Raw genomic sequence first — 15,572 nt, forward strand, 5'->3', positions numbered from 1 at the left:
AAAACCATATTCCCCTCAAAATAGGCATAACCAGAGGGATTGACTTTACGGAGACAGCGTCTCACCGTGGTAATCTTAAATGACGCTCCTAGTCAAAACATTGGCATTATTTGAATTCCAAGAAATATTTCTCATAATTAATTTGGCTGGGGAGTGTTAATAGTTTTCTCAAAGTTTCATTTGTCATCAGAATGCTTCAGAACTGTGTCGCTTTATATGTCTCTGGGGAAAAGGAATTGCTGAAGTATTCTAAACTTAAAAGCACATGAGTAACTACATTTTCATGGCGAAAAGGGTTTAGCTTCCGTCGGGAGCGGTCCCACTAAAGGGATGAAGGTATGGGAGGGAGGGAGTAAAGGACGTATCCCGGGGGATACGTGGTTTGAACCCCCGCCCCCAAATTTTTGTTCGACTAGTAAAAACGTAACGAAAATGAATATAAACAAATGTCTGATGTATTTTTAAGTTGTTTTTCTGTATACCCCCCCATCCTGGATACGGCCTCGAGCAAGGCCATGCATTATCTGTCCATGGAAGAACAATCTATAAAACGGCAGAGTTTGGCGAGACTAGGGAAAAATATCACACTTTTTTTACCAAGACACATTTTTCAATCCTCCCCCCAATACGAAGTGTGGGGGGAGAGCTTTTATTGAGATTTTCCAAGCTCAATGAACAAAGAAACACTAACAGGGACAATTTTTAGCTTTCAATACTACTACTAACAACTCACCGCAGCACCAAGCCGCCTGAGGCCAACACAGCTACGCACGTTTTTTTTAGATACTACGCACGTTTTAGATACATTTTTTAGATACTGATGAATGTCATGTAGCCTGTCATGACTTTGAATTGTGGTATGAAAGTAGGTGTCTCACAAGTCAGCTTCTAGCAGGAAAAATTTGAAGAATTGACACAATTTGAGAGGAAAATGTGAATTCTCTATATTTGGAAGGCCCTTTGCCAGAGAACTACGTCTCAGAAGGATACCAGAGCGCATACTTTGGGTTATGCTGGCTATTTCAAGTGTTTTATTTAATTCAATTAAAACTACAACAAAACATTAACCTCCAACAGAGAGTAGAGCTCATGACAGGGCTAGTAGACTTGAATGTGTGTCTGTTTTTATTTAATATCATTGATAGTGGGATGATTTGAAACTTCGAATATCGTAGTGCTAAATCAAATAGCAGATTTGAGCGCCTCTTACAGCAATTCGGATTAACAAATATGGAAAAAGAAAGGTGCCACAAATGCTGTCATCTACATTTTGGAAACTATCATATGTTAAAGACTATCATTATACCGTAAAAGCTTAATATTACCAATGCAATGTACTGATTTAATATAATAACCTAAAATTGAGACCTAAACTACCTATACGACACGAGATGGCCATAGATTTTCCAAATATAGAGTTCCACGTCATTATCTCTTCAATAAATAATATTTTCCACTCCCTCCATAAATGAAAAAAAGTTTAGAGCCTTGAAGGGGCTGATGTTTTAAAACATTAAAAAAAAGAATACATAAAAATAACAAATAGGATTTAAGTGCTTGGGGATTTTTCTATGTCACTTTTCTCAGTCATTACCAAACAAGCTTGTACAAGCTTTATCGCAAGACATCCATTTAGAAAACAAAGAGGTTGAATTCCCTGATTTTCTAGTTACGAAAAAGCAACCCGGATCACCTTATCAAGGAGTTGGAGGAATTTTGGCTGTGCCATATGCATAGCATCCATGGAGTTATGAAAATGCCCACGCAGGGTGGAAATAGTGATATGAGGAGCTCTGGGAAAAGACCATGGGAAGGACACACCTGGAATCTACTTATTCCAAAAACGGAACTCCCTCATTAGAAAATCTAAAATGCTTGCAAATTTGCCCCTCCTTGAATATATTACTGTTGACACCCACGGTGTACATGCAAATGCTTGGGATTATGCACTAGACTGCATAGGGTATAGCAAAGCTATAGATATCCAGAAGCATGACCAGAGCCATGGATAAAGATTAAGGAGCAAGTGTTGAAGGATAAAGCTGTATACACTTAGAAAATACTTATGGAGAACTCTACCCTCCCTCCTCCGTTTGTATTGCCATAGACCACCCCCCATTCGGTTTATTTATTTACCCTTGAGTCTCCTAAATACAATTTTCATGAAGTACCTGTATGGGTCCGTTCATGTGCCTTCAGGTGCGAACTTTTTGTATACATTTTCTTGCAGCTAGGATAGGAGCATCTGTGTATCCGTCTTTTATCACTCAACGGATCTACCACTGACCCTTTTTTTAAAGATCCAACTCGAATTGCCCTTAAAGTCACTCTATCAACTGTTCTTAGGACAAATTTTCTGTTTCGGATAGTTTCTGGGCTTGATGGTGGGCTCGGAAATCCCCGGGTAAGGTCTAAATCTGAGTCAGTTTGGTCTTCGTTTGGACACCAAAATGCCATCAATTTTCTATCGCGGAATACTGGGTCCTCTGGTCCTAAAAGTAAAAAAAAAGGCAATGAATCTTAAAACAGCATAATGATGCAGCAATATTAATAAAAAATAAAAGAGTAATGTAACAAATTATCCAGAAACTTATCACTGAGAGAGCGGTAGATAAAGCCGCTTCGCGTCGCCAGAAGAACCTCTGCAATGAAAAATGTGAACTCGTAGTAGGAACAGAAAGCACCTGTTTTTTCTAGTGAGGGGGAACCACTAAAAAAAAACAATTTTTTCAACTGAAAGTAAGGAGCAACATCAAAAGTTAAAACGAACAGAAATTATTACGTATATGATTGGGTTCACCCCCTAGTCATTACCTCGCTCTTTACGCTAAAGTTTTTTTTGTACTTTCACCAGAGCTATTTATTCTAATTTACGGTCTTTGTGATTAAGGGGTCATTCTTAAAGAAATTTAACAAAATTTGAACTTTAGCGTAAAGAGCCAGGTACTGACCAGGAGGCGAACTCCCTAATACACGTAATAAAAATATACGAATATAGAAGTTCGTTACGTAAGTTAATTGGTAAGTTACGTCAGAGTAAAATTTTGAGAAAACCATTTAGCCAAAAAAAGTAAAATTAATATGCAAATTTCACTTTAATTATTCATGCACGGTGAGCCAAAATCAAAGCTGAATTGATTAAAAAAAGTTCAGAAATTAAATATAAAAAAAACAAATTTTTTAACTGAAAGTAAGGAGCGACATTAAAACTTAAAACGAACAGAAATTATTCCGTATATGAAAGGGGATGTCCCCTCCTCAGCGCCTCGCTCTTTACGCTAAAGTTTGACTATGTCTCACAACCTTTTTTTTAAACAATAAAAAACTTTAGCGTAAAGAGCGAGGCGGTGAAGAGGGGACAGCCCCTTTCATATACGGAATAATTTCTGTTCATTTTAAGTTTTAATGTCGCTCCTTACTTTCAGTTAAAAAAAACTAGTTTTTTTTTATCTAATCAGGTTAAAAGATGAATTGCCTACGCAAAGACTAACCGAATTTCCCATTATTGACAGTAATACGTATATGAAACTTGTTGCAGAGGGTAATATTATAGGCAATACCTCTTAGTTATTACTAATAACTTACTGGCAATACTATTGCTTATCTAAGAGCTGTTGTTGTCTTCACTGCCTAGGAGCCTTTGGTCTCACACAATTCCTTTCTTACAATGGACATGGACTGTCTGCACCAAATTCTTCGTCCTAACAGAAGCGGAGGCGTTAATTTTAGAGAAACGGGAATAACGACTTTTTATCATCTTTCATAAATAATTTCTTAGACCACACTGCTTTTCCATTTACGAAAAATTAAGCAAGATACAATGATTGCAAGAGGAGAGTGACCCATGGTATCAAAATAGACATTCGCTTTTGTTTCTTGCATTAAAACGCCACTGCAGGAAGTTTTGTTTAATATATTTCCATTTATAGCCTACACTGATTGTAAGAGGAGAGTGACCCATGGTATCAAAATAGACATTCGCTTTTGTTTCTTGCATTAAAACGCCACTGCAGGAAGTTTTGTTTAATATATTTCCATTTATAGCCTACACTGATTGTAAGAGGAGAGTGACCCATGGTATCAAAATAGACATTCGCTTTTGTTTCTTACATTAAAACGCCACTGCATGAAGTTCTGTTTAATATATTTCCATTTATAGCCTACACTGATTGTAAGAGGAGAGTGACACATGGTATCAAACTAGACATTCGCTTTTGTTTCTTGCATTAAAACGCCACTGCAGGAAGTTTTGTTTAATATATTTCCATTTATAGCCTACACTGTTTGTAAGAGGAGAGTGACACATGGTATCAAAATAAGACATTCGCTTTTGTTTCTTGCATTAAAACGCCACTGCAGGAAGTTTTGTTTAATATATTTCCATTTATAGCCTACACTGATTGTAAGAGGAGAGTGACACGTGGTATCAAAATGGACATTCGCTTTTGTTTCTTGCGTTAAAACGCCAGTGCTGGAAGTTCTGTTTAATATATTTCCATTTATAGCCTACACTGATTGTAAGAGGAGAGTGACACATGGTATCAAACTAGACATTCGCTTTTGTTTCTTGCATTAAAACGCCACTGCAGGAAGTTTTGTTTAATATATTTCCATTTATAGCCTACACTGATTGTAAGAGGAGAGTGACACTTGGTATCAAAATAGACATTCGCTTTTGTTTCTTGCATTAAAACGCCACTGCAGGAAGTTTTGTTCAATATATTTCCATTTATAGCCTACAATGATTGTAATAGGAGAGTGACACATGGTATCAAACTAGACATTCGCTTTTGTTTCTTGCATTAAAACGCCACTGCAGGAAGTTTTGTTCAATATATTTCCATTTATAGCCTACACTGATTGTAAGAGGAGAGTGACACATGGTATCAAAATAGACATTCGCTTTTGTTTCTTGCATTAAAACGCCACTGCAGGAAGTTTTGTTTAATATATTTCCATTTATAGCTTACACTGATTGTAAGAGGAGAGTGACACATGGTATCAAAATAGACATTCGCTTTTGTTTCTTGCATTAAAACGCCACTGCAGGAAGTTTTGTTCAATATATTTCCATTTATAGCCTACACTGATTGTAAGAGGAGAGTGACACGTGGTATCAAAATGGACATTCGCTTTTGTTTCTTGCGTTAAAACGCCAGTGCTGGAAGTTCTGTTTAATATACGAGTATGTTTCTTACTTATTTATTCATGTTTTTTTTCGTCTTCGTGTGTTTAATTGTTGTATTTCTATGTGTGTTAATTTAAAAAAAAAACATTTTTTCGTTTTTTCGTTGTTTGTTTTTTCGTTGAGAAAGGCTCCCGGACGTGGGGCCGAAATATTCGGAATATTTTTTAATTAAAGTGTTAATTTATTTTTATTTACTGTTTCACTGCTTTATTAAAATTAAAATTCGTTTTTTCTTGCTTAATTTATCATCTTTCAGAGACGTATTTATTATAAGGCTATTCATTTATGAAGATATAATGACGTAAGATGAGCCATGACTTTATTATTTTCTTTTTCTTGGGGGGGGGGGGGCTTAATAGCCCCATATACATAACATCTCTTGCTGCACTGATCTTGATAATTGACTAAAAACACCCGTTTGTAAAACAAGAGCTATGTTAGTAATTTACGACAGCACATATTAATTTAGATTTTGAAAATAGCAAATAGCTTCAATATGCTCGTAGAAGTACGATTCGTAACTGTTAATGTTACGAAGTTGAAATTTCGAAATCATTCGTTTAATTTCTTTTATTATCTATATATTTGGCTGTATTAATGCCTTTTCAAATTTGTAACCAACCCCACCAGCACCACCCCGAAACGAATTCCAGCGTAACTGAATTACCCTTGATATTTTTCCAAAGGAGTTAAAAATTAGAACCTAATTAAAAATTTGAAAATTTTTACCCTAAATCGTCTTTTTCACCCCTCTCTCCAAGGGTTAGACCTGTATAGACATCAACTGTGCTGGGCTAAATTCTTCGACAATTTACATTGAAAATCACAGCAATATAAAAACCCAGTAGACAGTGGCAGCTCCAGGGGAGGGGCGAGGGGGGCGCACCCCCCTAACATAGTCTGAAGTAGTGTAATTTACTTAATTAACGCAAGTTTGCGTTAATTAAACTTGCTCCTAACACAAGTTTATCACATCAACCTGTTTTGCCCCCACCCCCTTAAAAAAATCCAGGATCCGCCACTGCCAGTAGATGGGTTAAAGTTGAAATACTTGCGCCTTTAAATAAATTAATATTCTGATAATATAAATTTTTTTAGCATAATTACAGATATAATAATTATGAACCGGTTTAGAGGGAAATTAGATATTTAATAAGTTCTCGAAGCTCATTTTTGGCAATGATCCAGTTGCCAATTAGCAATAACTTTGAATATGATACAAATTTTTGCTATTGTCTCTTCAAGAATCTGAGACGAACTATTCTAATTTTTATTTCAAAGCCCAGACTTAGTTTGAAATTGGAATTGGCGTAACTAAGACATAAAAAAAAGTCTGAAAATTTCAAGTTTATTAGAAAGGTGTTAAGAAGTTACAAACAAGACAGATATAAAAAGAATTCGTTTTATCAAAAAAGAGAAAAGTCTTGTCTGAAGTATTTTGGTAGGCATAAGCCCAGTTGCGTCAATTGAGGGTGGGCGTTTATCCCCTTAAATTTAAAGAAATACCATTTTGTTGTATTTTCGTTGAAAAATGCCGTTTTTTATATTTTCATTAAAAATTTTGGAAAAACAACGAAGTTCCCGCTAGATCTTGACAAATACATTCCCCACCTACAATTTCGTGAATCGACGCCACTGCATAAGCCCTTAAAATTTACTTTTCAAGGTTCTTATACCCCAAAAATTTAGAATTATGAAAACATCAACTTTTAAGACCAGATACAAGAAATAAAACTAATTTAAGTTGTTTTTTTTTCAAGTTTGAAATATACCATGACAGCATTTACTACACATTGAGGGGTTATCCACTCTCCACCACCTGGGCCAAGCGTGGTACGGACCAACTGATATAAACGATTAATAAAAGCGGAAAGCCCCTCGCTAGAAACTCCAAGATCAATTTATAATTCCTGTATTTTCTCTCTGGCGTGTAACTTCCCTTTGTAATTTTTTTCTTGTTTTTTCAAAATGAAAAATAGGCCTTTATAAAAAAATTAGGGGAGGGGGTGATTTTACTTTGTGTTATTTGGATCCGTAAAAAGAAAGTGAACATTATAAATTGATGCCTCAATATGCCAAAGTCTGTAAAACATATCACCCCCTTGTCTGAAAAAATGTTTATCCATCCAGCAGATGGCTTTATTTCCCATACTTGACTTAATTACTGGGGAAACAAGGGCCCCTTTAGTCCCATGGGTTTTTTATTGCCTAGAACATCGATTTAGAATAACATTGTTACAAACTCTGCACACGCGACATGATGACGCCAGCCTATATAAACGTATTAAAACTGCTGGGAAATAGTATAATAAAACGGGAGAATGATTCAGCTGCTTTCAGCTGATAGATGCTAAAAAGAGTAACCAAGGGGTGAAGGCTGTATTCCTCATCAATTCAGTCTTTAATAAAAGTTTGTTTCTCCCATAGCTTCAAGCGGGAGTCTCAAACGATTAGCATAATTTTTTATGTAGTTATACTTTCACATCCACTTTAAGGCCCATAGGAGAAGGAAGTCTTCGGACTTGAGCTCCCTTAAATATCAGGAGTTTACAAATCTTATCAAAATATCCTATATTTTTAAGGTGATTTACCAGTCTTCTTTTTTTGACGAATTCCCCCCCCCCCAACAGTTTTGGCCTAAGTTCTAAATCATGATGGTTCAACGGCTGAGCTGAAAATTTTGACTGACAACTTGAAAAAAACCTATATACTAATCGACATAAGGTTTCTACCCAATCTCAAAGTAGAACAACTTATAGTTCTACTTTTTTAAGTGAGTTGTTATGTTTTATCTATTGTGTAGAAAAAACACACGTAGAAAAATCATTGAATATCATAAAATGAACATATAGAAAACTCGAGTCTAGAATAAATGGGGCTATTTTTATAGGCAAAAGTCAAGGGAAATTTACGATACTTTTATAGACTTCCAACTTGGAATTCAGAAATCTATATCTTCTTGGGCTCGATTTTCTGTGCGGGCAATCTGACTGAAACCATTGCAGCCATGCATGTACACAGGGAGATAAAGTAAAGCTCGACCATATATATATATATATATATATATATATATATATATATATATATATATATATATATATATATATATATATATATATATATATATATATATATATATATATATATATATATATATATATATATATTTATGTATATATATATGTATATATATATATATATATATATATATATATATATATATATATATATATATATATATATATATATATATATATATATATGCCTTCTCCCCAGTGAAATTAAATATTACAACCTTCAAGATGTGCGAAACCTCCTACTTAAATTCCTGACAAAATCAGGAATGACGCGTTATGGCATTCAGATATGGAAGTAGAATTTTGACTACCCAGACCTACCCATATATAGTGTGACTGAATATAACCGACTGATATTCAACCAATCAATAGACCACTTAGACAGGTATAAAGGGAGATTTTACTTTGCATAACTATGAAAAATCCTACACAGGAAAGACTTCCAATTTGGGTAAATGCAAGAATACCGATCAATTTATAACGAAGTTCAGGGTAGGTTTTATACATTTTTGCGAGCACCTAGGCCTACATGGTTTACAAAAATACCTGCATACAGGAGGGGAGAGAGGCTGTGGTAGTCTTCTCAGAAAATATTTTTTATTATATAACTAGTTGAATACAAATTACCCTTCCTTAAGGATAAGACTTCTTTCTTCACGAAAGAAACGCTCTCTAAAATTTAGATATATCTTATCCATGGAAGTGATGGAAGGATGGCTCGCCCAGAGCGGCAGGCTCTCCAAGAGTATTCCCCTAAATCATTAAGAAGTCTGAACCCAACATATGTGTTTTTTTATTGGACATATTATTTCGAAGGAAACTCTACCCACCCATCCCCCGCTCCCCAAAGACTTGAATTTTGAAGACCTTATTGTAAGTACAAATCTCCGAAATATCATAGAGAAGCCTGAATTATTCCGATATGCCTATAGATTTGTTTTCAAGAAATCTGAACCTATGAAATGTTTTTTTTTTATCACACATATTATTTCAGAGAAAGCTCTACCCACCCACCCCCAGCTCCCTAAGACTTGATGTTGAAAACCTTATTGTTAGTTCAAATCGCCAAAATATCACAGAGGCCTTAATGTTATTCCGATATGCTTACAAATTTGTTTTCAAACAGTTCGTGGTAACGAACTGAAAGTAAGGAGCGACTCGGCCCAATAATAACCAAAATTCTAAATTGCAGGATTTTGACAACAATAGATAAATCAAAGAATTTGATTTTTATGCTGATTACAATTATATAAAATTCATTAAGTTTAAGGATGCTGATCAAAAAGCTACGAGCCTGAGAGAATTGGCCTGATTTTCGAAAAAGGGCGAAATTTCCCCAAAAGATCAAGCGATCTTAATGCAAATCATACCATCAGATTCAGCGTGTCAGAAAACCATACTATAGAGGTTTCAAGCTTCTACTTACAAAACTGTGGAATTATGTATTTTTGGAAGGGTGTTTATTTGTTTGTTTTTTTCAGGCGTAATCGTAACGAGCCACGGTCCTGGAAGATCGGGAGAGAGTTCATTCGAACGGAAATCAAAAGTTCTAGTGCCAATTTTTGATGGCCACCTAGCCCCCCTCCCATGTGCATTTTTCCCCAAAGACATCTGATCAAAATAATAATATAGCGATTTGATTCAGCATAGTTGAAAGGTCAATAACTATGCTTTTGGCGAGGACATGACCTTCCATATGCCCTGAGAAAAGGGCTTTTAATTTTGCAATTTGCCCATATTGTTCACATATAGTTTTTGTTGGGAAACATACGAACATTTTCCGGGGTACTTTGCTGCGGAAAAGGGGGTGGGGATCTTCCATGAGATGCATTTTCTGTGGCGAGGAGAGCTTCCGGGGAATTTTCAAGGAGAAATGTTGTACGGGGGAATTTCCTGGCAGGATTTGAAGAAAGGCCAGAAATTAAGTAAAAAACAGGCTTTTTCAACCTAAAGAAAGGAGCAGCACTGAAACTTAAAACGAACAGAAATTATTCTGTATATGAGGGGGGGTGGGACCCCTTCCTCAAACCTCGCTCTTTGTGCTAAAGTTTGACCTTTTGTCTTGATTCTTTAGGAAAGGGCAGATTCTACACAAACACAAGGGCTGTTGATTTTGAATGACAAGTATTTTTAAAGAACTAAGACTTTTGCGTAAAGAGCAAGGGTTGGGGGAAGGGTAGCACCCTCATACACAGAGTAATTTCTGTTCGTTTTAAGTTTCAGTGTTGTTTCTTACTTTCAGTTGAAAAAACTTGTTTTTTTATTTAATTTTCTTAAGTAGCCTACCGCAAAAAACTTCCCTTCTTGGGAATAAACTCCAATCCTGTGGTCTCATAGGTCATGTATGTGCGGGAGCAGGGAGTTAAAGCAAGTGGAATCAAACCCTTCCCCTCCCCCGAAAAACATATCGAGATTTTTTTTTTACAATTTTACTTAATATTTTACATATTGCCATACAAGTCGCCTATTTCTGTGTATTTTTCAAAGTTGTCCCCCTCCCCTAAAAAATACAGCGTACGAGCTGGGTCCTATGACGTGACAAAGAACATCATTAGCACTACATATAAAAATATAGGTAAGGGTCTTTGAGATAGCTTATTCAAAGGTTTGAAAAGGGCTCCAATTTCCTATTATTCCAAAAAATTTTCAAACGAGGATCATTTTCTGGCTTTTATGCCTAAGTTACTTCCTGGCACAAAAGGGTGGGGTTTTTTCCAACAAAAGGGGATGAGCTAAATAAAACCACTTCAACTTACCTAAACTATCCCAAGAGTCAACTGAGCCAACGCTTAAAGTATCATACGGAATGCTGTCTTCTTCGTAACTCTCACTGTCGTATTCGATTTTGATTGGTTCCATTTTTATTGGGGATAAACTACAATATCCTTTGCTTAAAATTTTCTCCTCTTTAACCCTAAAATAATCAAATAAATAACTATCAAACAATAATGTAATTAAAAAGACAAAGGAAAATTCAAGATGAAAAGTAAATGAAAGAAATACGTTACTGATTTTTACCAGTTGCCTGCTATTTTCTACCGATGAATTTCTTCTACCGACTACGATTTCTTGAATTTTTGGAAATCCAGCTTCAACCATGATTCAGATTTCAACAAGCTCCGAAGAACCAACTCCAAAATTTAGCTGTAATCATACATTTACCTAAACCAGCTCTATTTCTACAGGTATCGCGTATACAAGATCTAACTTATCTAGATTCACATTGCTACGTTTTTTTCTGTCTCAAAAAGCCTCACAAACAGCGACTGCAGGAAAAACACAGCGGCTGCAGCAAAAACACAGCGGCTGCAACAAAAACACAACGACTGAAACAAAAACCCAACAACTGTAGCAAAAACACAGCAGCCGCCGCAGAAAACAAAGGCTGCAGCAGAAAACACAACGGCTGAAGCAAAAATACAGCAACTGCAGCAAAAACACAGCAGCTGTAGTAGAAAACACAGCAGCTGCAGCAGAAAACACAGCGGCTGCAGCAAAAATACAGCAGCTGCAGCAAAAACGCAAAACTGCTCATTGTGTTCGTTAAAGTGTAAACAATAAAAGTAGAAACAAGGAATTGCGCAGAAAGAAATTTATTTACTTTTAGCGGTTGCGCTTTTCTCTGGCTCAATTGCAGTAGGCTATTTTAATCAGGCCGTCGAACCATCATGACACATGAACACGAAGCAAAATTACAAATACTCTTAAGTTCACACATCTGTGTTACCGTGCAAAAAGGGCTTTTGGGGGGTATACGTCAGACTTCATCCGATTTTTGATGCGTCATGACCCAGGGCATATTCAAGATTTTTGTTTGGGGGGGGGAGGGGTTAAAAAATTTTATAAGCACATCAAACTTTCATTTATATGGATTTTTGCTACTTTTTTACGAGGTTGACAAAATTTTCAGGGGGGGGGGCAAACCCAGTAAACACCCCCCCCCCCCGTGATACGGCCCTGGTCATGGCGGCCCAACGGCTTTTTTAATATTTCAAGCAATTAAAGATTTATTTTAAAAAAAGATTTGTTTCAGTTCTCTCCGGTAGAGAGAACTGATTTGACATACACTTTACGTTTTTACTGGTAAAATTTACCCAGGGTAAAATTTAACTTGAAACAAAACGGCCGTTATTATTTGGTATGTAAAAGTAAATGTAACTATGTAAATATTTAGTTCTCGTATTGGTAGTGATAGTATAGAATAATTAGAACGGTTTTGCCAAAAGAAATACCGGTATGTAAACAAAAGTCCACTGAAGGAAGACGTACCAATATAAACAAATTTCAACTATTTGGTCAAATCGAACACCTCTAATTGTCTTTTTCTTGCAGATAGTTTTGCAGGGAGACCTATCATCTAAATTGGCTAGACAGGAAATTGTTCCCGAGATTCTATTTGGCGCTGGGAATTTACTTGGGAAAGACAGGTCTCTTTTCCCCTTTCTACCAGACTGAAAAAAAAGCGACTTGACAACAGGTAAAGATTTGTTCCAAAGATTCCAAGTTCTGACCTTCGTAGAATAAGACAAAATTTGCAAAACTGCAAAATCGACAAATATGATTAATGATCTTGTGGGTAATCTTTGATGCATGGTAAATAAAATTAAAAACGAAAATTAATAGCAGTGTCAGCCATTCTTTTTAAACAGGATAGGTAGTAAAAATAGACAATGATGAATAGAAGGCTTACACGACAGCAACAATGAATTGAAAACCCTGGCCAGTAACAGTCATCAATAGAAAGCATGTTCGGGGAGAGAGAGAAAGAGAAATTTGAAAAGGAATGAGAGAAAGAGAGGGAGAGGCAAGGAGTGAGTGACTGCCAATTATCTCGAAAAGTTTACTTATATCACAATCCCAGACATGAAAAGCTATGCGAGAACAACAAGATGATTTTAGAAAGTTCCCAAGAAAAAAAAAACAAGATTTGTGTGTGTTTTTTGAAGAGAACAATAGGGAAATAAAAAGTGCTCGTTTTTAATGTTTGGATATGCCAAATAAAATGATAAAAGTTTAACTATGTCAAAGACATCCGATGAAATTCAGATACCAAGTCATAAAAATTTATTTTCAATAGTGGGAGCAAATCAGTCAGAGCATCATGGACTTAAGGTCCCAAAATGCAAATTCTAGCTTGCACTCCGTTGCAATGTCTCTGAATGGGGTTGTCAGTGTCATAATCATGTTCTCTGCAAATATAATTTTTTTTTCCAGAAAAAAGTACGATTTGCGCAAAAAAAAAAAACATATTAAAGTTAACAATTTTTTTATTCAATATGAATTTTTAATACGATAGTTAAATATGTACACATTCAAACGAAATTTTCACTTTTTTGGTACTTGTTGACTATTCAGAACCCACTCAAGTTCTTGATCTGAATGTAAGATCTGAGAAAACCGGTTTCATAGCCACAAAGACAAGTGACAGGTGACAGAATGCATTGGACTTATATAATTTGGGCTATATATTTGACCATTAGGGAGGGGGTAGGGGTAAAGCATATCGGGTCTGCATGCAAAATGTGTTAGCTACAATTATTCTCTATTTTATGAAGTAAGAATTGTTTTCTAACTTCACGCTATCAACATACTTTTCTCAGGCACCCACCCTTTTTTGGGTTGTAGCCTATATTTTTACGTTTTGATATTTATCTGTTATAGCAACAACACTCAAGAATTACGCTGTGTAAAACTCGAGAACAGACCGGTTTCATCTGTCTGTATTAAGAGACAATTAGCTTACGCTCTGTGTAAAACAAGTGGCAGGTGACAGAATACATGGGACTTGTATTATTTGGGCTATATATTTGTACATTAGGGGGGGGTATAGTATTTGGGCAGTGTGAAGTTAAAAACATTTCATACTTCATAATATGCAGAATAATTGTACCTAACACATTTTGCATTGCAGACCCCCTAAACTTCCCCCTCCTTATGTGCAGATACATAGCCCAAATTTGTTTCTAAAGTTTTATATTTTTGTTAACTTTTGGTACTTTTCATTAGGATTAACCTAACTTCACTTCTTCAGTGTTGTTGCAATAACAGATAAGTACCTGCATTTTTTTGTGAGAGGTATCCACAAAACACCTCTGTTGTATGGACTGCCAAACTTCCACCCCACTTATTCGTGCCATGTTTGGCGTAGTTTGTGCCACGCGTGACTAACTTCTACTATGTATGGATGCATACCATCTGATGCACGCAATTCTTGAAAGTGAACAACCCCTCAGATTTTTGCACTGTTCGTTCAAGATCGACATCGTCCCTTCACAGGCTTAGAATTTCCAGGCTTAGAAACCTGTGAAGGCATCGTCCCTTCATTTGCATATCGTAGAATTTCCATTATACTATATGATGTTCTTTTTTTCAATTTTAAAGGCATTTATTGCTTACTTAATCTTTCTTATCATATAGTGATTATGCCTCTCGTAATTTTTGTACTAAATGTTATTGAGCAACAAGATTTAGCAACAGGAAACCAGCGAAGAAAAAATATTTTAAACACGTAAACCATCAAATGCAATACGAAAACAGGTATTCAGGAAAATGTTATAGGGAAAACTCAAGAGTTACTCAATTGGAGCAGCACAGTCGAAAATAATTGACTTCCCACCATTCACGATTATAAGAAGCGACAGACTTTGCCGATTTGGACCCTGCGTTGTATATTTGTATATTCCATGTATTTTCGGACTCCCCCCCACCACCCGAGCAGCAAGACAGAGGAGATCTTGTGATCACGATTCTTATGATTTTCCGCCCTCCTCTGAAGGCACGGATAGCATGTGTTTTGTCTGAGGGAATACGAGGAAGTTTTATTTTTTTAAGTTCCCATCTAAAAAGAAGGCTAAACTAATTTAGAACATGCTTATGGTATAAGTGTGCAGAGACATTGGCAAAATTTATTTCGGGGGTGGGGGTGGGGGGAGAGGAAAATTTTTATAAAAAGAATACAACAGGCGAATTATATGGTAATTTTAAGGAAATTTGGAAGACTCACAAAAAAATATGAGATTCGAAGAACGCCCGGGTTCAATTCAGAACCGGCTTCTACGGTATAATTGTGTAGAAACATTGGCAAAATTAAATTCGGGGATGGGGGTAAAAATTTTATAAACAGGATAGAACAGGCGAATTATACGGAAAGTTTAGGGAAATATGAAAGACTCATAAAAAATATGAGATTCGAAAAACGCCAGGGGTCTTTGGCGATTGGACCTCTCCACTGTGTACGTTCCGGAAAATGCTTTTCTTTGGTCTGTAGGTTGAGACCAAATAAGGTTGTTAGGTAGAGCTACCTTCGG

General features: G+C 36.0%; 1 protein-coding gene across 2 annotated transcripts in view; it reads right to left on the reverse strand.

The window, feature by feature from the left end:
- The window catches only part of LOC148947839 (uncharacterized), a 71,559-nt gene that overhangs the window by 16,472 nt on the left and 39,515 nt on the right, over positions 1 to 15,572 (reverse strand). For both annotated transcript variants that reach the window (XM_089095481.1, XM_089095480.1), the window contains 2 exons: positions 11,022 to 11,179; positions 2,172 to 2,492 (listed from right to left, as the gene is read on the reverse strand). In XM_089095481.1, coding sequence (XP_088951607.1) covers positions 2,172 to 2,492; positions 11,022 to 11,179 — 479 coding nt within the window. The remainder of the gene's footprint in view (positions 1 to 2,171; positions 2,493 to 11,021; positions 11,180 to 15,572) is intronic.

This window comes from Artemia sp. Qi Xiang Cuo, chromosome 10 (assembly GCF_049724085.1).
Source record: "Artemia sp. Qi Xiang Cuo chromosome 10, ASM4972408v1, whole genome shotgun sequence".
Lineage (NCBI taxonomy): Eukaryota > Metazoa > Arthropoda > Branchiopoda > Anostraca > Artemiidae > Artemia > Artemia sp. Qi Xiang Cuo.